Source organism: Plodia interpunctella, chromosome 11 (assembly GCF_027563975.2).
Source record: "Plodia interpunctella isolate USDA-ARS_2022_Savannah chromosome 11, ilPloInte3.2, whole genome shotgun sequence".
Taxonomy (NCBI): Eukaryota; Metazoa; Arthropoda; class Insecta; order Lepidoptera; family Pyralidae; genus Plodia; species Plodia interpunctella.
Window position 1 is genome coordinate 3,172,256 of NC_071304.1, and position 25,038 is coordinate 3,197,293.

General features: G+C 34.2%; 2 protein-coding genes across 3 annotated transcripts in view; one reads left to right on the forward strand and one right to left on the reverse strand.

The window, feature by feature from the left end:
* LOC128673763 (uncharacterized) overlaps window positions 1-17,488 on the reverse strand; it is a 66,611-nt gene extending 49,123 nt beyond the window's left edge. Inside the window, exons 1-2 of one of the 2 annotated variants that reach the window (XM_053751847.1) lie at window positions 17,244-17,488; window positions 1,640-2,019 (exon numbers count right to left, since the gene is read on the reverse strand). In XM_053751847.1, the coding sequence (XP_053607822.1) occupies window positions 1,640-1,709 (70 nt within the window). In that variant the 5' untranslated portion in view covers window positions 1,710-2,019; window positions 17,244-17,488. Of the gene's footprint in view, window positions 1-1,639; window positions 2,020-7,707; window positions 7,876-17,243 lie in introns of those variants that run through there. The other variant, XM_053751846.2, reaches the window with a different exon arrangement.
* A 77-nt stretch (window positions 17,489-17,565) lies between these two features.
* LOC128673764 (uncharacterized) lies at window positions 17,566-18,850 on the forward strand. The gene is made up of 2 exons (XM_053751848.1): window positions 17,566-17,785; window positions 18,348-18,850. The coding sequence occupies exons 1-2, from the start codon at window positions 17,777-17,779 to the stop codon at window positions 18,828-18,830; spliced, it is 492 nt and encodes a 163-aa protein (XP_053607823.1). The 5' UTR covers window positions 17,566-17,776; the 3' UTR covers window positions 18,831-18,850.
* The last annotated feature ends 6,188 nt before the right edge of the window (window positions 18,851-25,038 follow it).

Here is a 25,038-nt window from a genome sequence, read left to right on the forward strand (position 1 = left end):
CAAACGTAGGGGTTACATATAAATCTACTCATTTATTTTAACCGACATCTTATTTATCTTCAATCTCATGGGAGACATTAAATTTCTTATTTGTTGGGATCGTAACTAAAAAAATATATATCAGTAATAACCCTTATTTTATAGCTACTAAAACAAAATTCGATTCATTCAGAGTTTCGAAGTAATGAAAGTCGCGGTTAAGGGGAGTTCCCGTCGAGTTTTGTAGAAAATTGAGATTTTTATGTGGAAATGATATAAACTGTGGAAAGGACGGAGCGTTGCCGAAGAAAAGAAAAAAAACCGCCCTCATTTTCGACTCTTTGTTAACGATCATCCCCATTTTGTTCGTTTTTATTGGGTGTTGCGATGAAAGAAATAGAAATGTTGGGTTGACAGGAACATTTTGTCCCGAAAGCTGTGTGACATCGATTTATAGATTTGTATTGTGCGAATCTCAATGGTAGAACCTTTTTGTTTTATAGTTATGAACTTAGCTGATAGTGCTGGTTTAGATTAGATATTTTTAGCAAATATTGCATATTGCACATTTGCTTGTTCCTCAATTTCGAAAACAGTTCGTCAAATTTTGTGGTTTTGACGTAGATTGCTGGGTTTTCCTTACGATGATGTCAAGTCTCATACAAACTACGCAATATTCGTGCATTCACGTCAGATCTGTTTGAGTTTGACGATTATATGATTACTTCCATAGAACGTGAGAGCCCAGAATTTAGTACCGTCGAAACGCCGAAAAATCATTTAACTGTATCATGGCGGAAGGGCTACATTTTTTATTATTTGTTCTCGTATATTTTCTTTTCAAAATTTGACATAATAATTAGTGAATCAAGGCGCTATTTAGCCTTACGCAGAATACTCCGCGTTGAATGCATACATTGTCTCTTATCTAGCGTCCTTAACCCGCTCTGAATACCCAGCTGCCATAGGTAGGGAGGAGGGAGATATTATAATTATGTCAATTTTGGCAACTGCTCCCGGAGATATGATTAAAGTTGGGCGAGGTTATCGACCCGCATGGGAAATATTTCGAGCGCCGACGGAATATAGCTAAGGCTTGCCCTTGCCCAAATAATGTGTTTAGGGCAAGTACATGTGTGATATCTAGAATCTTATGACAAGTTTTACAAGGGAATATATTCAGATGTTGACATGGTGCGATGTGATGTGACAGTATTCATTAAACATTTGCGCTATGAACAATCCTTCCTACTAATATTAAAAATATAAACGTTTCTGAGGATGTATATGTGTATGTATGTTTGTTACTCTTTTACGCTAAATCTACTGACTGTTATAATACATAGAGTACTTTTAAGACACCAGCGAACACAAGTGAAAGCCCCGGGGCGCAGCTAGCTAGCTATACTTTGTAAAATATAACAAGTTACATGTACAAAGTGTATGTACTATTTTAACTGAACTTAGAATTAGATACGCAAAAATGGATTTAATGAAGAAAATAAAAATAATCTGTACACACAAAAAGACTTACAAATATATGTAATGTCAGAAATGGCCAATACCATTTCAGTAGACAATAACAGCAACTGGAATCGTGTAGAATCACAGAGTAGATATAAAATATGTCACAAACTGACCACAAAGGGACAAAGCTTACCAAGATTGTCTGCCCGATGTAGCGGAAATAATGCCACGCAGAGAGCGAACATCAGGCCTGCCCTCGCCATGTCACTGCTTTCCCACTTAGTCTATGACATCAACTCGAAATGTCTAAATTTCATAGTTCAAGAATTAACAGTTCTTCATTTTTGTCAAAAAGATTTTTAATTTCCATTTTATACACGCACGACACTTCATCTAGTCTTTGAAACGTAAATTTAGAATTAATATCAGCTGTACGTCATTACTAAATGATTCATTCTGAGATTTGTAACGTGAACTGATTTCGAAAAATTCATTTGCAGGACAACTTTAGTTCTTTTTAACTGTTCGTTCATTAGTTATTTTCGTATTTATCTTCATTTGCTCTGATGGTACCTGAAACAGAAAATATATGAGCATTAGGTAAAATCTTTCTAAATATATAAATTGAACTCATAAAATTAGGCACATGAAAAAATGCTTATTTGCCTAGATAAATTAGATATCAAATCAAAAAGAAACCAACTAAGTAATAGCCTAAATTCGTGACAAATTCGTTTATTGGTAAAATGAACAAAATGTAATGTTTGTACATAATTCCGTGTACGAAGCAGAAAAGATAATTATTACATACAACTGCCCTACAATTTGTTTACTCGTCTAGCGTACTGCAGAAATATATTTCCCCTTTAACCCTAAATAGTCTCTCTAATCTTATTTTTGTCCATTTGCAGTTTTATTATAAGCTTAGATAATTTCCTCAACTTATTAACCAAGTCTGCAAGTATTTTTTTCTGCTAACCGTACATCACTTACTCAATTGTGTAAAAACTAGTTAACTACTGGAATAAAGCAATGTCTTGCGCGTTACCGACTTCAGCTAATGACTTTAAAGTTGGCAAGAAAATGTATGCTTAGGACAGACCATTTGTTCTTCGCTTCAACAGTGCCCAGTTAGAAGAGCTAACAGTTAATCAGCATGCTTGTTCTAAAATGTCCAATTTAAGAAACTTGTATCTACTGACTTGATACAAGGAGTCAACTGTTTTTGGGCGAATGTATTTTAATTTTCAGATGATCAGGTATATGAATTTGCGTATAGATCTTTAGCGTATTTATTTAAAAATTTGTCAAAAGTCAACTGAACAAAAAAAAAAATTCCAAGAAATATACCAATGGTTTATTTGTTGGAAGTTTTTATCTGTGTTTATATAAATGTAACTACATTGCAATGTGCGATTTCTAGGAACGCGACCTCATTCCCCAAATTTGAAAAATCGTTTCGGATATTAGCATAAATGCCCTGAAATTCAACATTCAGCATATAATACGAGTATTACAATGAATACTAGTCTACTTAAAATTTATAGTGAAAAAATTATATCACTACAGGAGACGTTAAGATGTCGTATTATAGTTTTTATAAGGTATCAATAAAAAATTATAGCCGTATCATTTAAAACATTGAAATCAAAACAAGAGGATGAAAATTAATAGCGGTAATTACCTAAGTTGGGGTGAACAGTGAGTTCAGTAGTTATAATTACTTAGTTGATGTTTTTACCCTTCAGCCCTCAATGCGGACAGATTAATAATGTAGGTTTAATGTATTTAATCTATGTCTGTCTATGAAATCATTGCTCACAAGACCTATTTTTGTTGTTTTAAATGACTGAATTACGTTGGGGGATTTAATTTCTATATTACACGTATTTATGTTTCTGACAACTGCTATTGTATAACGAATACGATTTTCGAATGATCTTAAAATCATCATAACTTTTATGTGTTAATATAATCCTGACATTTTTCAAATCGAAAACCTCAAAAAGTCAATATAAAAATAAAACACGGGAATCAAAACCAGCAACTTTATTTATCACTATTGTTTTTCATTCGCCGCCAATGGTCGGGAAATCAAGTGATTTACTGCCCAAATATATCCTATACAGGCAAATACGTCACGCCCATTTTATGCCCTGGCGCAAACCCAACCATTCGGTGGGCTTGCCACGGGCTAAAATGTTTTGCATGGTTTCCGCCCGGGTGTAAGCTCAGTTCTGATCCTATAGCATTCATTGTTTACACATAGCGCAAACAAATAGTGGAGTTAAGCATTGTGGAATAAAGAGTGGGTAGTATGAAGAATATCCTTGTTTATCTTTGAATCGCAATCTCAATTTTATTTCCAAAGCTTATGCAAAGATACAATCTTTGGCCACAGTAATCTGTTGCTTATAGCGTAAAAAATATATTGGAATTTACAAATAATATATATGATACATTTTGTACTTATATAAAATTTCATTTTATTAACCGAAATAATATTTACTAGCTCTACTGTGCAATGTTTTTGGTAAATATGTTGTTTTTTTAGTGCCTACTTAGAACGTTAATAAACATTTCACCCCAGTGGGAGGTTCAACTACGGTCAGACGATATTAACTTTATTTATTTAATAATAACAACTCGTTTTGGTTCAAGTTAAACTTTCATAACAGCCAATATTGACATGTTAAATATTGGCTGTCATGAAAGTTTCATATTCATGAAAACAAAACTAAGTGATCTATTAAATGGAAATGTTTGATAAAAGACAGACTTAATTTTAAATTACAAAATCGATTAAGATATGAATAAAATATTATCAGAAAATATAATTAATCACTTTTTCTGTAAACTTTCAAATTTATGCTCCTCATTACAAAATATTCATTTTCATTTTGTTCAACTCATCATTCGTAGCGCAAGGAGCGCTCGAGAGGCTCCGATGCACAATGGCTGAAGAAGAAATCGTGACAAAAATATTTATTGCATTTGGAATTTTGCAATTGGAACGGAGATCCCAATTTGTGCATCACAACGAAGTTCTGTTTCAATTTACACAACAATCTCAATGTTGGACAATGGAAATTTGTTCTCAATAGGAATATTTACCTGTTTCTCCTACCGATGTTTCACTGTTGGAGTTTCACTGTTAGAACTTTTTCTTTTACAATCGTCTTCAAAATCGTTTGTTATTAAATAATTGACACGCATATCGACCTTGAGCACATAAGCCTGCCTTCTGTAGCTTTTAGTATCTTTTCTGTGAGTAAATCAATCAACCTAAAAAGATATCAATCGAGAGAAATCCTAACTTGAAGTTGAAAAAGAAGAACTAGGAAAGCGGCCCCTGGGCTTTGGAGCCTCTTGACTGAGAATACGACTAGGAAAGCGCTAAGATAAGAGAGAAAATCCAACAACCATGAAGTTACCTATTAAGATAACAAAAAATGTGTACCTGTATCAAATAAAGTAAGCTAAATAATGTACGTCAATTTGCTCAAACTATTTGAAGTAAACGGGGAAGCGATGGATATACTTACATTTATATTTGGGATTATTTCACGATACCTACGACTTGTTGGCCAATTTCCAAAAAGTTTGGTCACCCTATCTGGTAATCAGCGGAGTTGGAGACAGAAGTAGGGTACAAACAACTGAACATTTTATCAGTAACAGGCGGAAATTGTATCTCTGCTAATTTTCGAGTGATTTTCGGTTAACATGTTTTGTTGAGAGGGTTTATTGTAAACTCGATGAAAGGTAGTGTACACAGTAATTCAGGAGAAACAGTTCAGTAAGCGAATCATCTTCATATCGAGTGTGTTATCTAGCGATAACACACTGGACGCACATACGGGTGTCAGATTTTTTTCAAGTCGCCTAAAGGTAAGCTTGTGAATAGTGTTATCTCGCCCTAGGAATGGGATCACTCCATATCCTCCCTATGGATGTCGTAAGGATATTGAGAGTGGACGTAATTATGACACCTAATAGAAAATTGTGGCGGGGAAGGAACGGGGAAGGTAAGAATACCTTGGAGTTATATTTTATAACAAATACATATATATAAATATCCAAGACCCGGATCAATCGGAAAAAGATCATTTTCCATCATGACCCGACCGGGCATCGAACCCGGGACCTCTCGGTTCAGAGGCAAGCAATTTGTCACTACGCCACCGAGGTCGTCATACCTTTCAATTTGAGTTTGTTGGCGATATTTAATAGAAAAAAATGCCATGATTAAATTTTCCGTGCCATTCCTTGGTGAGTGAGGAACGAGGGAATCGCGTGCCCACAAACAACGTGCCCGTACAAGAAGCAATTAAAAAGTTAGATCGGATTGTGTCTACCCGTGCATACGTAACATACTCGTATTGAATGGATGTCGTGAGTTGTCTGTTCGTTTATCTACTTTTCGATTTTAGTTCTTAAATTTATTCAACTTGTATAAAATGGTACTGTATATGCGGAATCGAAAAAGGCGTGATGTATCGACCACTGCACCAAACCATTCTGGATTGTAGTGAAAAGTTATCTTAAAAATAATCTTGTAATCTTTAAAATAATCTCGACTAATATATGTCAGATTACATTTATTTTAAATAGCTACATCACGACCCACTGCTGGGCGAAAGCCTCCCCACTTACTTTCCATGTATCACTGTACTGTTCATGTGTTCCAAATGGATGGGAAACTAGAGACAGATTACATTAATCTTGATCTTTTCAAGAATATTTTGTGTAATTCGTAATGCTTTCCAAAAATTATAAAATGTAATATCCGATTACTTTTTGTCCATTTCTGGTAAGGTTTGGTACCTTCAATAGATCTTTTACACAAAGTTTCAAGTTAACACTTCAGAAACGGGTGCCCGTAAAAAGGTTTCCATATTCATTTCAGCGGACGCGACTGACGCCTACTACCATATCTTATCGCTTCGTATTTATATATAAATATGTGTTTTGTAACACTGTATATTACAGGTGTGTCATCTTTACACCTGTACCCACCTTTTCCCACCTTTTTTCGGGTTAGAAATAGCGTAGACTCGTGAAATTTAAGGCCATATTTAGCATTGAACTAGGTTATAATAGCATAAGTATATTATGCGAATTGTGTTTAGCTATTAGCGAGCTTATAGGTCTTTCAGAAATATTGTAACCGGTTGCTAACCCGTATTATAAAAAATCTCTTGATTGACTTTTTTATAACTAAATAATTTAAATTAATAACTAAATTTCAGTAAACTGTATGTTCTCTTCGTGATTCTTGAAGCGGTGGTGGTGTAATGGTTAAGACGCATGTGGATTGAAAGTTTCCAGGTTCGAATCCTACTCCTGTTCATAGACCAACCATTGCTTCCAGGAAAACGTGAGGAAACTGAAGGAAACTTGCACACTGGTTGATTATTAACTTGTGTGTGAAATGGAGATGGCAATGGCAAACCGTTCCACTAATAGTGCCAAGAAAGTTGTTATGTGTGTTTCACTCCACGTAATGACCACGACCCTCAGTCATAAGGAATACGACTGTGAAGAAAGAAGATGTTCTTTTCATAAATGAGATGTATTAGATATCAAAACGTTCCCTCGGTAATTAATGTCATAATTTATGTAAGACCAGCGGCCCGTCCCGGCTTCGCTCGGGTAAAAACATAATAAATCACTCTATCCATTGGGGAAAACTGCATGAAAATCCGTGCAGTAGTTTTTGAGTTTATCGCGAACAGACAGACAGACAGACGCGGCAGAGGACTTTGTTTTATAATATGTAACGATAAGGATGTCATCAATTTCCTTATATATCTCCTCATTGTCAATGAAATGGTGAACAATTTGGATTGTAAGTAAGCGAGCAGAATAGTGTTACAAATTTTAGTTTATTTTCAGAGTGATGCTAACGTCTAAAATAATCATAGTCTTATATACATTTAATTCCCATGTGATTAAAAAACTCTCAACTCTATATAAATTATTAAAAAAAATACCATATCCTACGCAAAATCGTGAAATTTAACGCTCTTATATTTATTCAAACTTATTTTAACAAATTGTTACACAGGACAAACTTAATTTTCAATTGATTCTCTGCCGTCAACTTTCAAATAATATTTCGCTCACTTATGAACTTCATAATTCAAATTATTTTAGCTCAGTTCAATTAATCTGAATTCAATATCCTATTATAATATTTCCTGGAATTCAAAACACATCCTTTTATTTACACCAATTTCAAATCGAAAATCAACTTACATCGGAATCCTCGCGTCCAAAGCAAATCACGATTCAATTAAAAAGTGAATCCCACGCATCCAAAAGCACACACAAATCAAAGTTAGAACACACGAAATTCGTTCACAAAACGGAAGAGTGTAATCCGCGCGCACGTCTTACTCCAACCAAAACTCACGGGTGACTGAAGTAAACGCTACAGAATTTCAGATACCGCACACTGGGGCACATCTCCCGACCAAACTGCGCAAATCTCCTTTATATCCTATATCGGTTAATGTTGCTTTTCATTATAAACACGGGCTGTTGATTTAGAAAGTATAATGGCGTCGTAATGAAATGAAAATAGCGCTTATTAAATACGGGATTTTAGTTTGCTTTAAATTAAGGGATGTTGTGAAATAGGATTGCCGGAGATAAGCTTTGAGATCCTTCATAATAATATGCTAAATCAAATATTATGTATATCGTCATTTATTTCTTTTACCTTTGCTAAAATCACATTTTATTAAATTTTTTGAACAGGCAATGCATAAAAGGCACATTTTTTAAGGTAAATTGTAAAAGAAACATCGATCAAAATTGTCAAACTAAACAAAAATTTTATATAATATAGAATCATCCTATTTACATTTTATCCCGGAAAATGTAAGAGCCCATTGGATTAGCCAAACATGAATATGCAACTTTGCCGAGAACACAGTTTAGACACAGTTTATCCGAAAAATGAATTTAGGATCCCGAGGAACAAGCAAGCGATGACCAGTGTGATTCCAACATTTTCAACACAGCAGATAGCATTACCGAATTGCTTGTACTTTTATCACGAAACTAGTTTGACCCGCGGCTTCGTGCGTGCGCTCATAACTTATTTTTGTCAATATCTCGGGTTCTAAACAATGTATCGCATCGAAATCTATACCATATATTAAGTTAGATTATCTGCTATACAACCGAATCCAATTCCATCCAGTACTTTTTGCGTGATGCGCGATCAAACATCATACAGACAGATAGACCAAACCTTCATATATTTTACATTATTTTTTACGCTGACCCCTGGTTTCGATGTATCACAGCCCCGAACGCAACCGGAAACATGCGGAGATGAAAGAGAGTCCGAAGCACATCGCGCTCATAAAATAGTGGCAGTGATGAAAGTACAATTATTTTTTACGCTGACCCAGGGCTTTGTGACTTAACAGCCCCGAATGGAACGAGGACATGCGGAGATGAGAGAGAAGAACACGACAATCGCTAATATTACAAAACATTTAACAGTGTCTAAATAAGGATAACGATATAATGCGAAAGTTGAAGCATTAACAGTCACAAATCTTGAACATTAAAGTGCAACAAAGTTGAGCATCGCTCAGCGCGTTATTGTTTACGCCAGTGGTCCTCAAAGAGTTGTGTCGCGTGTCGAGAGACACTTGAAAATAAATGGGACAAAGCTTCCACTTGGCTGGCAAATTTAAAAACCAATCACATAGTATGTAAAGTTTTTTTCAATAGAATTAATAATAAAACATTCAAATTAGAACCGAAAATCAACGCTTATTCTGTGAGATAAGTTTCTTCTAAAAACTATAAATATCCTTAAAAATCTCGTCCAAGTCATATGTTGGTAACAAAATAATGCGAATAGGCTTATTTCTATTAACTAAATAAAATTTTGGCGGTTCTTTTTCTATCAGCGCTTTGAATATGCATCATTGTATTAAATCAAGCATTAGTGAAATGAAAAAGTCAAAACAGAACACAACAGCTACGTTAACATTTTTTAGAATGGCATTGATAGCATATACCTATGTATGTATAGATTATATACTTATATAATAATCTAGAATCAAGTTTTTGGCTGTTACTTAGTTCGCTTTTTTGTTATATCTGAGCTCGCTGCGCATCTATCATGTCTAAGTTTTCAATAGTTATAGCAATTTTAAGTGTGAAAGCGAAGTTAGAGAACCGCTGCAATCGCGAACTTTAATTATATTACGTAAGCCTTTCTATGCATCCGGCGCCGTACTTCCGAACATCCTTTTCTAGAGTTATCAATCTTAATAAAAAATAATAATATTATTGTGTAAATTTGGCTGGTGTCTCTCTCATCTTCTCGTGTGCACGGTTACATTCGGAGCCGTGACGCCCAAAATACCAAGGTTCACGTAAATATATAAATATTTTAAGATTTGGCTATCATACAGCCAAAGAGGCTGTTGTTAGTGATATTGTTGTCTATCATATTTTAAGGTTATGTGCCCCTTAGTCGCCTTGTATAACATCTCACAGGATATGTAATGTGTGATATTGAGAAGAACTTTTGAAAGTGGACATGTAAAAAAAATCTCCACGCTTAAAAATATACTGTGTTTCGGCGTTGGATAAACACTAATGACCTAAACAATTTTACGGGATTGAGTTGATTGAGGGTTAACTGTGGACTAAATATCACCGAAAGGGTAAATTGATTAAATCGGAGTATGAGTAGTAATAGTTATATCTGAATTAACATGATCATATGAGAGAAATGCTGGCAAAATATACAGGAAAGTAAAATCTTTCTAAGGCACTAGTTAAAGTAGTCGAAACTCAAATATGTACTCGTAACATGCGAACTATGAAAAGAATGAAACCAGAGACGGCGAGCATAATTGGAGTTTGAGTCTCAGCTGTTATATTGTGGGACAAGGCTCGCAGTAGGATTATTCTGTTACTAGCTCTGCCCGCAACTTCATTAGCGTGCGTGGCTCCAAATAAGTTACATTTTCTTTTACATGATATCCCTAAACAATCTGCTCCCTAAATAAAGCTGAAGAGTTTTTAACTTATCTCCGACCAATTTTGTATTGGCTTTTAGCAAAATTATTTACTAGGTATAACTTTTTTCACATCTTTCAGCAATAGTTCCTTATTAAGTTTTTCAGTTATAATGGGCTTAATATCTTATATGTATAGCCGCATCATAATCTGTTTAATCATTCGCTACAAACTAACAAAGATTCGTGATACACTATTTTCTAAGATTAATTTTCTTCCTATTTATAAAATAGCAACTACCCACTTTTTGCCATTTTATTTCTCAATTTTTCAGTATATTTTCTTGCCCTGGAAGTTTGTAACATATTAATCTTGATTACATTTTTAGTTGAACAAATCTTTACTAATATCTGCAAAGTGAAACTTATCCAGTGAGAAAATAAGCTGACGAACATACGAGTTTCCTCATATCGATGGTTCTAGCACTGCTACCATAGATCTTTGAGTCAACTTGTCAATTAAAAAATATACATATTTGGTGCACAATTTTTAAGAAACACTCATGAAAATATTAGAGTTTAATGTATCTATCTTCACTAATGTTATCTAGTACCTGCAAACCAGTGCAGCCGGCACGAATATTCGTAAGTGTACTCGTATCATCGACATCAAATTGTATATGGAAAATTGATAGTGCCTTTTAGGTGTGACACATGCGCTGTTCATTTTCCTCATCAATTTTATGGATGATTTGCTTATAGAATGTGTTGTAAAAAAGCTAAATATCTGCTATAAAACGCAATAGGAAAAATCATTCTCGTATGATCTACATTCTTACATTTTCTTTATAAAGTGTGTGTCTGTGTGTGTGTTCGTTGATGTTAACACACAATTAGCTAAAATTACACTATACATACATCCGCGTAGCATGTGCGAAGTGTTAAGCATCGGAATGCTAAACGGCTAAGGAAGTAAAGCTAAGCTAGCAATCGATAAAATGGTTAGATCAGAAACTTGAAATGAGGTGCAGTATGGTAATATTAAAATATTATATATAAACTAATAATAAAAAGTAAATAAAAAGTATTCTACACATTTCAAAGTCTGTGGATACCAGCAACATTTTGACCAAAAACACTGAAGTTTAACCAATCAACTGACCGAGCCAAGTTCGGCTCGGTTCTTATGAAGAATCAAGGCGAAGCTGAGCTGACTTTGCAAAATGTGAAAACTTAAAAAAGTTTCGAACAGCGTAGTATTTACTTTTTACGAAAAATATTGTAAAGTATAGTGGTGAGCTATAAAGCTCACGTTCTGTAGGTAATCTATGGTTCCTCCCTCTACATTATGTTCGTAATCAATATGACTGACTGCAAATATAGTTTTCAATTCTATAATGTTTTATTGCGAAGATCCTCACGTTACAAATATTAAGTTATATAATACATTGTCATATTTCTCAAACCTACAATATATATAAATATTATTTTAAAAATGGTAAGCCCTTCTGGCATTTAAACTAGCATTAAAATGAGTATATACGGCATTTAAATGAGTTTCTTTCGGCATTTCTTCTCAGCAGTGGTCGTTCCGTAATACTAGTTTTTTGTAGCTTTGATAACTATTATTTAATTTAGAATATGAGGTGAAAAAGTTCCCGCGAAGGCCTAATTTCTGAAAGAATTATTTGATTTTGATTTATGACAAACTATCAGCTGCTGAGAAGACATTTCAACTCATTTAAATAGCATTGATATCTATATTGACAGAGGAGCTTAACATTAAAATCAAATACAAACGTTGTCTTTGTTGGAATGTATGTTTGGAAAATAAACAGGCAGACATTTTTAATCTTGGGTCTTCACCGTCTGGACCGATTTTGATGTTATAAATTCTATATTTAATTCTATATTTAGAGGTGTTTTAGAGGTGTCGCCGAAGCTTAATGCCGGCTACACACTAACGCCGAACTCGGACAGATGCCCAAGCGAATGCATGAACATTGTGTTATTTGTATGAGAGCTTTTATTTACCGAAATGAAAAACCGGCAATCTATACCGAATCCGCAAGGTTCACCAAACTGCACCGCGATAATGTCTCGTAATAGTTAGATAGAAAGACAGACAGACTTTTGCCTTTATATTATTATGATGGATGGATTTTACTGTTACCGGACTTAGCTATAATCTTTATAAATTATACCAGTTGTAAAAGTTTGCGCTTATCTTTTGTTTGAAACTTTTTAATACAGAGATTATAAAGCACCCTTCTTCGAAGAGACAAGGTAAAATTAATATTACAAAATAATATTAGAGTTGCACAAGTCAGCAACTTTGACGTTGACTTTAACCTGCGCAAAGTACGCCATTTTGCCTGAATGTAAGCCCTCGTTGTTAAAGACCAATACTATGAAACAATATGATGAACGAAATTAAACATCTATTTATTACAAAAAGGAAATTCAATTTTCCCTGTGTAAATATTTTGTTGGGTCCGTGTTCAATTCTGTAAAACGAGTATTAATTACCTATACGATTAAAACGATTACTTACTTTTTCTGCCAATGTGATTGGTTTAATTTTTGTCAAATAGTGAAATGAGATCAATAATTAGCATTTCGATTTTGTATTACGTTTGTGTTCTGTGAAAATTATATGCAAGCTTCTGAGAAGTGACCCAACTAGCTGGGTTTTATAAATATATAATTATATACTATCTTTTTCCCGCGGCTTCGCCTGCGCAAATTTCCCACTGGAACATTCTGGGATGAAAACATTTCAAGAAGATAACGCGTGAAAAGGTAACCAACAAACTTACTTTCGCATTTATAATATTAGTTAGGATTATAATTAACTTCCTATCTATCTAGCACCTACTTCATCACGGTGGAGACAGTCAAATAAATCAATTTGTATTTAGCATCAACAACTTCCTCTCATTTATATATTTTCTGTTCTGATTCAACTTGAAATCAATGATCTAAAGTGAAAATGCAAATCCGCGGTAATTTTAATTCGGAAAATCCCACGGGAACGAAGCCCCAGGTCGCTGCTTGTCTTATATAATTTGGCTTTCTATATCTCACCCTCCTATATCCATCCCGGTGACATGCGGAGCTGTGACGCCCCGAAGCCACCAGGGTTCGCGTAAAAAATCAACCATTAAATTCTGAAGATTTGACTATGCTTTTACAATCCTCTTTGGGGATGCTATTATTGCCTAGGCGTGTGTCCCTTAGTCGCCTCGTACGACATCCACGAGAGCATTTGCAGTGCTCCTATTCTAGGGCGAGACTACACGCCACAGATATATAATTTGAATTAGACTCAATTTTGAAGATACAAATAAATCGATACAAATCAGTGTTAATAGCTCTGACACATTAAATGCTAATTGGATAAATCACAATGATTTTATCCCTTGCTAATTAGCTGATTAGAATAATTATCTCACTTATTTCATTTGAAGCATGCGATATTGACGAACTCGATGGCGCAGTGGTAAAGTGCTTGCTTCTAAACCGAAAGGTCCCGGATTCGTTCCCCGGTGGGGTCATGATGGAAAATGATCTTTTTCTGATTAGCTCGGGTGTTGGATGTTTATCTACGTATGTATTTGTTATAAAATATAGTATCGTTGAGTTAGTATCCCATAACACAAGTCTCGAACTTACTTTGGGTAGCTACCAGTGCCGCCCACTGGCCTTACTTTTGGATGAAGAATATGGGCCATGACCCACCACGCGGGCCCATTGCGACTTGATACATTAGGTAGAGACCAACAGCGTACCATGCTATCTTAATAGTTATTAATAATTAAACCCTACTAATATTACGTTTTGTAGACTTTTTATTTAGCCGTGAATGTAGAGTGCTGGACCGATTTTGATGAAATTTGGTAGCAGGTAGTTAAGGACCCTCGTTCAAACATAAATATAATGGTGAGGGGGAGTGGGTGGGTGAAAATAAACGCGGGCGAATCCGCGGGAAAAAGCTTTTAAAAGTAAAGTAAAGCTTAAAAGGGCTTCGTTCTGTCTACCCCGTAAGGGATAATACAATACGATAATGCTGTTTATTTGTATTAATCACTGAACCAAGTTCGAGCCACAATCTGCCGCAAAAACTTAAAAAAAATAGATGAACCAATTCTGAAGCATAATAGGGGTACCCACATAACGCTTTTCTCTATTCACATAAATTAATATGCACGCTTTGGCCAATTACACTTCCGCTGTTTTAAAACCATATTTAAAACGTATGTCGAAATTAATCTCACTACGACGGAATCCAACCGCATCGCAGAGGCAAAATAAAACTTATCTGGTTGAGTTTTAACGAATTAATTCCATTTTATTTGCATTCATGTTTGAGTTTCTTTTGTAACTGCATATTATCAACAAATGAAATGCAGTTATTGATCAATGTGTGAAACTGAACTACATTTATGCATTATATTATGTATTTTAGACCTGTGATGAGGAGAGAAGGTGAACAGCATATAAAGTTGAGATTTGACTAGAATATTTACTGAAAAAAGACAAATATAAAAGTAGGAAGGTAAACAGGAAAGGATATAGTGAAACTCACCATCATCAGCCTACCCTTGTCCCACTTTATGTGTGGTCGGTACAGCATGTCAGTCTCCTTCACTTCTCCCTGTCTGATGTTAACCGATCTGTTACTTCCTTTTTAGCCATATCCTGCCTGACGCACTCAATCTACCTTTTCTTCGACCTGCCTTTACTTTCCTTGCCATGTGGAAAAGAAAAGCCTTAATTTTATGGATAAATTGTATCAGAGATGATGCGAAGATAGTAGGAGAAGTGAGTAAGGTGCTTAACCAATGCTCACGTGTGGCATCACTCGACACCGCGTGAATTCGCGCCAGTCTTCATATCCCTGACATAACAGACAAACTCCATTATAATGAAACAACGTATATCATGAGCATCGCTACAAAGGTTATCTGCATATTTCAGCTTGCATTGTTGTATTCCGATCTGAAGGGAGAGAGCACAGACATGGTCATTGTAATTACAGCGTAATGAGATGTACTCGTAAACGCGCGTGTGATTTTTCTGGTGTTGGATGCGTCCGTAGTGGCTGTACCTATGCTATGTGGCTGCTGTGTGCCTGATGGTAAGCAAAGACTGCAACCCATGGACACAAACAACCTGAACGAGTCACCGATACCAATACCGGGTACTATCCATACTACCATACAATATTATAAATGTGAAAGTGTGTTTGTTTGTCCATCTTTAACGTCAAAACGAAGCAACGGATTGAGGTGATTTTTAGTGTGGAGATAGTTGGAGAGCTAGATAATGTCATAGGCTACTTTTTGCCGCGGGCGGAGCCGCGGGCGGAGCCGCGGGCAACAGCTAGTAGGTATATAAAATTGGTAAAATTATTTTCCGAATTCCGCAATAATAATGGCAATGTTACAAGGGTAATTTTAATCAGTGGCGAACATATTTTTATACCTGTACGGGATAAGTTAATGCCGGTAGAACTGTCGACCCTTATCTGCAAGTATCTGGAGGTATTAAGTGGTGAGCACATTAAGCTATATCATTTACATACTATGAAGAATTTTCGTATGAAAATGTAGTAAATATGTATGAAATACAGATATATTATATTTCTCTCGCATCTTATGTCAATTAAAGAGTAGTTTGCTTCGCTGTTTGGATTCCATTTCAATGCAGGCAAATATTTGTACCTGTGATCACAACACATCAAACGTTCTTTATTTCTTAGAGTGGAAGTGGATTTAAATAAAAAAAGACGTTGCGCAAATTTAAGTTAACGTCATAATTGACATATTTAAATTAGCCATAATTGGCATATTCCACCTTTGTAATAGGCTTTTAATAATGTTGAAATGTTCAAAATCTATATTAGTATAAAATATCTTCGTCCAAACAAGAGTCCCACTTATACCCTAAGTTGGTATTTAACATAAAATTCAAAAAGTACCACCGGCGTGTGGGAATATGACCGCAATAGGACCGCTTCATCCTCCCGTGGATGTCGTACGAGGCGACTAAGGGGCACAAAGCCTTAACTGCTGATAGGCAACGATATCAGGCGGGCGGCCGATTGTAAATTCATAGCCAAATTTAATGCCATTTCTTACGCTAACAGGGCTCTGGGGCGTTAAAGCTCCGAATGCAACGGGAGCCGAAAATGAAAGAACCAGGGGTATTTATTTGGGTGGCTCCACAACTCACATGTGCACACTGCCTTTTATAAAAATGATAAATTTATACTAAGTAATCATAATTAGGGCTCGCTGCCATAATTTATTGATAATCTCCAGACTTCAGAGTAATAAATTCAAACGCGTATGTCTTTTTGTTATTTACAACGTATTCGGTAATGTAATTAATTTATGGAACATGAAACATGAATCTACTTTTTTTCAAACAAATATTTAATTATCCTACAAATTTTAAAATCAGTTAATAAAATAGGACATACGTATAAGATTATAATTTTATAATTTATCTATATATATAAGAACAAGCGTTTTTCACAAATCAATGCCCAGCCTAAACCAGAAATTTGGGCAGTAGCTTTAGATTATAAGCACGTAGTGCTAGATAAGAAAGGAATTTTCAAAATTCGACCCCTATAGGGGTAAAAATTAGGGGTAAAGTTTGAATGAATTTTTTTAAATTTAATTATCTATATAGAGCGATTTCTAAGAAAGATTTATCATGGTTTTACCCGTGGTTTTACTCGAGCGAAGCCGTGACGGGCTGCTAGTCACTTATAAACATAATACTAACCTATTATTGAGTTTTTTGAGTCTATTGCGAACAGATAGACAGACGCCGCAGAATACTTTGTTTTACAATATGTAAGGATATATAAACCTATAGAGATCATGTTTTACAATAATATTAGAACCTAAATCTAAAACTAAATTCCAAAAATAAACCTAGGCTTATGGACTACACTATTTGTTTTTAGATTAGAATATAGAATTTTTAAAACAAAATGGGCACAATTCACACTCAAAGTAATAAAATATTCAGAACAAACATTTTCCGGTGTGTTTCACGAATCGAAATTCACGATATGAAATGTTAGATAGACATGTTATTTTTAAATAACGCGATTTTGAACTTTATAGCTGTGTATATAAGAATCACGAACGGCAAAAGAATTACACATGTTTTTAGATGTGATTGTGTATAAAATTTTAGAGGCTCGTAAAATATTCCGGTGCATATTTTGCGCGTTAACTTTTAAATATTGAACAACCATTTGGTGACAGCTAAATATATATTATTTTTGATGTTGTTTTTAAATCAATAACATGGATCTGGTAAGGACTTTTTTATACATTATTGTGGTAAAATGTTGTACCTACCTAAGAAACAAAATAGTATCTGGAAATTTTGCCGAATGAATAATATCACCAATTAGATTCAGTAAAATATATAAATACGATCTTGAAATAACTCTCATATCGAATATTTCTATTTTTACGTTCTCTTATTGATTGAAATAAGATAATAATAATTTTTAAAAAAAGATAATATAAGGTTGTGATCTCAATGAACACTTTTAACAAAAATAGGTACATGATAAGGGTCTATTTTTGAGATACAGCACATTTTAAAAACTGCAAATGTATGTTATTATTTAAAAGATATGTTGTCATTCATGGACGTATAAAAAATATCTTTTTTTTACACGTCCATGTTGTCATTATACAAACGCTACGCAAAAGATGGTATTATTTTTTTGGCGAAAAATGAGATCATGCTAAAAAAAATAAAGCATACATTTTTAAGAATAATACGAGTAGTGCTATTCTATACTTGGCACCCTGCATGGCCGATATGCACTTATCCACATTAAACTAAAACGATTTTATTTTTCAGTTGCCTCTCTCAGTTCTGATAGTCACGATTATTCACCAAACAAGCGCTGTTCGCCTCAACACTCTCTTCCAACACCTCGATGGCTATAAAGGAGATTACTACCTGAAAGGTTGGCTCCACGTCGGCACCAACTATGCTATCCTACTCAGAAAACCTGAAGCCCACGCTAAATATTTAACCTACGAGTTGTACGAATCGAAAAACATTGACGATCTTGACACCAGAGGACCCCAGCTACTAGCTATATCTAAGGTTCCTGTGGATTACATAAAGCAGCAACTAAAAACGTTTGGCACAGAGTTACATAGTGCGAAATATCTTGAACCAAACGCCGTCCCTGGAACCCAGGTGCGGACATTGAGAGAGTGGCAGATATCCAGGGCGCTCAGCAAGCAAGGTGAAAATAAAATACTAAAGACCAAACCGAAAGTTTTGCGAACGCGGATTGATAATGACAATGATAACGATGATGATAATGAATAATGCATTGTTCTTTTGTTATTTTTATTTCTATGTACTTAAATTTCCTTAGATATTTGATCATTATAATATGGCAAGGTATACGATTTTTTAAAACCATATTATGTGAGTTTAAATTGGTATCAGTGCATAGATATCGGCAGTTTAGAACAGACAATTTTCGTCTTATATGTCCACACATTAACTGGATTTGATAAAAAATAATGCACGTCGTGATCTAAAACAGCAACGTCAAATGTCAATATCACAAAGATAAATTTATGTGGTTCCGCCATAAAATAGGACCGCTCCATATCCTGCCATAACCTTCGCATCACTAATAGTATTCCCAAGGAGGTCAACCAAACGGACAGTTGTAAAATCACAGCTGAAAATTCAAAATTTTAAGGTTTATAACATCGCTTAACACAAAATACAACTACAAATAACTCCACTGAATATTTTCAACAAGATTCAGATCTGCAGAATAAAATGTATTAAAGGTAAAATTGTGGAAAATCACAACATGTATTTTTCAAAGTCGGTCAAAGTATAAAATGCGGACATAAAATCTTGCCACAGGTAAAACCGGGTTTACGGACCGCATAAATCAGTCAAATGGTATCTTCGTGAAGTATTCATTGTACCTGATCATTTGTACCCTTAGCGGGCAGTACCTTCATTATGACATAATTTATGGTACGAAAAGGGTTCATCTGGATGGCAATACAGTGAAAAAGAAATTTAGGAATATACTTTTATTAGTAACTTAATTGAATTTCTAATTAAATTTCTATTCTTTGCCGAGAAGTCTGCAAGCTTTACTCAAACTCGTGGCATTTTTCACAACTTGATTAAATTTAGATTTGGATACTTGTAAGAACATAAAAAAAAATAAAAAATTCCCTTCCTTCATATTATAAAACGACTTAATAATGCACTTGGCAACCGGCCTTTTCCAGTAAAATTTGGATTTTATTCAATAGATGTTTTTCTCGGCGCGATTTCATAAGATGTTATAATGTAAAGAGGAAACAGATGGAGAACAGTTGTTTTATAAATTATTGCTAGCTTTATCCAGCCGCGTTTATTTCGTGCGTACGCTCATAACTTATCAATATAAATATCTCGGGTTCTAAGAAACGTATCGCGATGAAACCTAAACCAGAATTAAAGTTAGACCATCAGTTCGACCATTAGTCGTTAAAATCCCGCCAATCCGCAATAGGCCCCACCATGCGGGCCTGTTCCCCAGCAGGAGGGACATTTAACTGAAAAACGGATCTGCAGTTTCCATATTTTGTGAAGGTGTTAAGTAGACAAATAGCTCACAAAATATTTTCCTCTTCCTTTGTTTTTGATGAGTTCCCGCCATTTATTCGGGAAAATTTCAGTTTGATATTGTTTTGGAGGTAACAGGGTTATATATATATATATAACCCTGTTTATGTCTCCACTATCACATTAGGTATACACCTAATGTGATAGTGGAGACATATACTATTAATTACAACACATAGTAACAAATTTGTTTTGTTTTTTGTTTGCTTAGTTTATTTACTTGTGGGCAATAGGTGATATAAAAGAATTCTAAAGTTATAAAAATTTGAGTTTTTATTACTACCGCAATTAAAAACCTGCAGCGAGCCGGGTGTATATATATATATACCTATAATACAGTAATGGTAGTTGTATGAATAAAATAAAAAGTACTTTTAGTTTTGTTTTGAAAAAGTAATTTAGCATGCAATGTTATGTAGGTATTATATAAAAAATATTCTGTGCTAAAATAATATTTTGCTAAATTACTGTTATGTTAAAAAAAATATGCCAACATAGTTATGCCGAAGCATATTAGGAAAAACAAAATTATGTAAAGAGAAGGCATCCAGATATCTGTAACTTTATACCTAGATCTACTTTTGAAGGTTGACCAAAGTTTCAAGGAAAACAAAGAGTAAACAATAATTCTATCCCATACAATCCAATACACACTCTAGCCACTCACAATCACTCCCATCAATCTTTACTTGGAAACAATCTCCAAGGCAGTTTCCATCAAGGCAGTAACTACACGCATTATAATAATAGTTTGCTAAATATAAACCGTTGTCTAACAAGCTTGCCATCACATCACATTCGAAATTCGAACTTTGGCACATCTGAGCCAGCCAGCTTTTTTTTTCTTTCTAGTCGATCTATGCAGCCAGCTTACTGACTTATTAAAATATCTATCGTTCAAGTGTAATTATGTGTACTGCAAAACTTAATTGAAAATTCAAAGAAACATACGTAGACTGGATACATTTTTGACACAAGCGTTTATTAGATATAGAGATATAGAAAGAGAGGATCTTATAGAATTCAATTTATGATAAAAAATCTACCGTACCTAAAATAAATTGTTGAGGAGTCTCCACGTCTGGAGCCGAACCTGAGTGTACCATCAGGTTATGCTTATCAGCTCCATCGGCTAAATAAAAGCTTATAAAAAATTATGTGAGTAGGATAACATTTAGGAAGAGTGTTTTATGAATTTTAAAAATCCAACTAAAATAAAATAAGTTAGCTCTTTTGCCTTCTACTCGTAAGTACTTTGGCCGAAAGAATTTTGTACTTTACCAACTCAGAACTTGCATTTTCGGTACTCATTCATAAATCTAAGTATCAAATTCTTGGTTCAGTGGTTCAAACTGCAATCCATAAAATGTTAGTAACAATTTAGCTTAATGGCTACGTTGGTGTTATAAAATTATTAGAACTATAATTTTGCCACAATGTGGAATTTAATTAATTGATTTACGTCAACTGTTAGACAACTGTTTACGTCTTTTATTGTTTAAAAAAAAAACTTGAAATATCGCGTTATTTACGAGTACGAGTTCCACCGTGGCACCAGTGCTGCGGAAATGGTTCGAAGGGTTAATGATGTGCATGGCGGTCGTGTCGCAAAAGTGCGTTTTACGTTCCAAAATTTTCGTTCTGGAAATTTCGACCTGCAGAACAAGCCCCGTGGACGGCCGGAGTCCCTAGTTGATAATGAAATTTGAAAGCTATTGTGGAAGCGGAGCCATCGCAAATCACGTCCGAGTTAGCTTCAGGTTTCGGTGTTAGTGATAAAACTATTTTAATCCACTTGAACCAAATTGGAAAGATTAAGAAACTTGAAAGGTGGGTATCGCACGAATTGAGTGAAGCAAACCGGCAAACGCGTGTCGACTGCGATGGCAAAAATGCATAGAAAATAATGGTTCTTACTTTGATTAAAAAAACATATTATATTAAAAAATATTCGACTTTTTGCTTATGAAATTGGCGTTTGGTATAGGAGGAATCCTATACCAAACACCAATTTCATATGTAAGGACCTAAATCAATTATGTAAATATATTGAAAAATTGGTAAATGTTACCTTCAATTGTTCATACGATACGAAGCAAAGCGCGCCTCTAGTAATACAGTCGATGTCAAGTTACCCTGCAGCATCTATGCCACGGTAATAACGGCGAATCCGAAATGAATTGGCGTGAGTTGATGTGCTGTCGACTGTACATATTTGTGAATCAATAAGATCAAATAGTGCTTCAACAGATGCTCTTTACAGGCTAATAAAGGAATATGAAATATACAGGAGTACTCAGATGGCTTGATATATCCAATATTGGAGATATTTCGTTGATTTTGTTCAATAAATACAATATTCAATACGTACATTGAAACAGATATTACATTATAACTATATTAGATTTCATAAAATTTATTTTGTTGCTTAATTTAAGTATGAAAATAATCATCGCTAATGGTTTATTACTTATATAACGGAGATATTTTTCTATAAGTGTAATTAATGTTTTCAATCAATGAAAATAATAATACAAGAATTTTTAAAAATCATAAAATATAAAATGACTGCCGTTCGCAATGAAGGAAGGAAACGTTTTTTATTATTAATTAACTAAAATATATTTTTTTTAATATTTTATAAAGAAAAATCTGAAAACTTAATTGAAAAAAAAAATTTAAACATTTTCTACGAGATAAAATTGTATGAAATTAAATAAATAGTTCAGTAAAAAGTTAATAAAAGAGTATTACTAGAGAAATGTTAATTCCTCGAAGATTAATTTATCATGGAATTAGTAGGGACGGAATACCTACTAATACTGTGTTTGACTTAAATTTTTGTGTACTTTTTGTGCTTCCTTTTTTTTAATGTATGCAATTGTTATGTAATTATTTATAAGTAAATTTGTACACAATATTGTGTTGTTCATGAAATAAAGTAATAAGAATATAGTTTGACAACCTCGGTGGCGCAGTTGTAAAGTGCTTGCCTCTGAACCGAGAGGTCCCGGGTTCAAACCCCGGTCGGGTTATAGATAAATATCTCAGACCCGGGCCAATCAGAAAAAGATATATATATCGGGTTATGATGGAAAATTATCTTATATAAATTGTTATCAAATTTATATAACGTTGAGTTAGTATTCCATAACTTACTACTTTGGAGCTAACTCAATCTGTATGATTTGTCCGTATGTTTTTATTTATCTATAGTTACTGTTAGAGAAATGTTAATACAATCTTAGGAAACAAATGGTAAACTCAGCGATAAGGACAGTAATATAATTTCTAATACAAAAATTTATTGTTGAGGAGCGTGTAACAACACCGTTTGTCTTTCGCTTTACTATCTAATTCAATTAAAGGTGCAGATATCATGATACTCCCACTAATGAAAACGTCAGGGAATACTTGCATTATCATTCCTTATTTATATTTCAAATACTTACCCCTCTATAAAATCAACAAACATTACATTAAATAAACTAATCTTAAATTTTAAAATGTTGTAGTCCAAGTGCATTGACCTGCGACATCGTGCCCATTAGGCTGGCAACATCGCCAATTTGAACCTCAAATGATTCTCGAAAATTGAAATCCGAAACATATTAGAATACTTGGTAATGACATTGTCAAGTAATGTTACTTAACTTTATTGGACAATAACAAAAACAGTAAAACATTAATGCCTTAGTTCTTTTACAGTATCTCTAAATACTTACTAATTTACCTATACGTTTATAGATAGATCTCATCACTAGAAAATTACACTTCGTGGTACCATTTAACTTTTAAAGCCCTACCGTATCACCAGGGTCAAGAAGGGCTACGGCGCGATCCGATGTGCACAAAAGGTAGGATGGCTATGAGCCCATGCTAACAAAGCATTCCTACATAATAACAAAATGAGTCAAAAATGTGAAAACATAGAGTGCAGTAAGACGGTGTGACATTTATCATAGAGCGCGAGTCACTCGCGAAAAATCAGACCAATATTTCAGAGACGCTTCGAAATATAGAGGTACGTGTCAAGGCACTGTTACGTACACGTAGAACAAGGCGAATATTTTATGTCGTCTTTCACATTTTGTACGGTAAAATTGATTTCACGTTTAGCTTTAGTTGAATGACAAGAGCGGAAGTCTCTTGTGCTTGATTTTAAAATAATTTTACTGTCTCACATCATTTTATCACAATTAATTATGTATATTATTTATTTCTATACGAGCTTATTAACATAGTGTGTGGTGATTTTATTTGTGTATTTAAATATCTGATATGTCGTCTTCAACATCTCGTAAAATTTCGAACTAATTAAATATATTGTTTTAGACTCGTATACACTTTTATTGTATTTTGTTTTATTTCTATTATTTATTTTACTTTGTCTTATTGTTTTATCTTTAAGTGTCTAGCGTTTTGCTATGAAAGAGTTGTTTCAATATAGGTATGTGTTGTGTGTAAACAACAAATTGCATTATATATTTCTTGAGTCCTATATATAAGGAACCCTAAAAGTATCTGTAGACACGCGAATTTATTAAATACTCAAATCCGCTTCATAAGCAACAAATGAATCGAAATCAATCTTCAGGTTAATGTAGCTAGATGTCCTATTAATTTTATTAGCTCCCATAAAGTAATTCGGTTGGCATGACCGGAAATAATATCGAAACGCATAAAACAAAGGGAAAATAATGGCTGCCATTCTTTTAGCAATATTGGGATTTTGCGAGGTGTGGCTCCCTAACAAAGCTGGCTGTACATTATAACGAAGCTATGCTGTAATATTTTTTGAAGTTTTGAAGATCTTATTTATTTTTATGTTATGTACGTGAAAATGTATTTTTTATTTCAATTATCTTAGACTAGGTAGTTTTGAAAATGC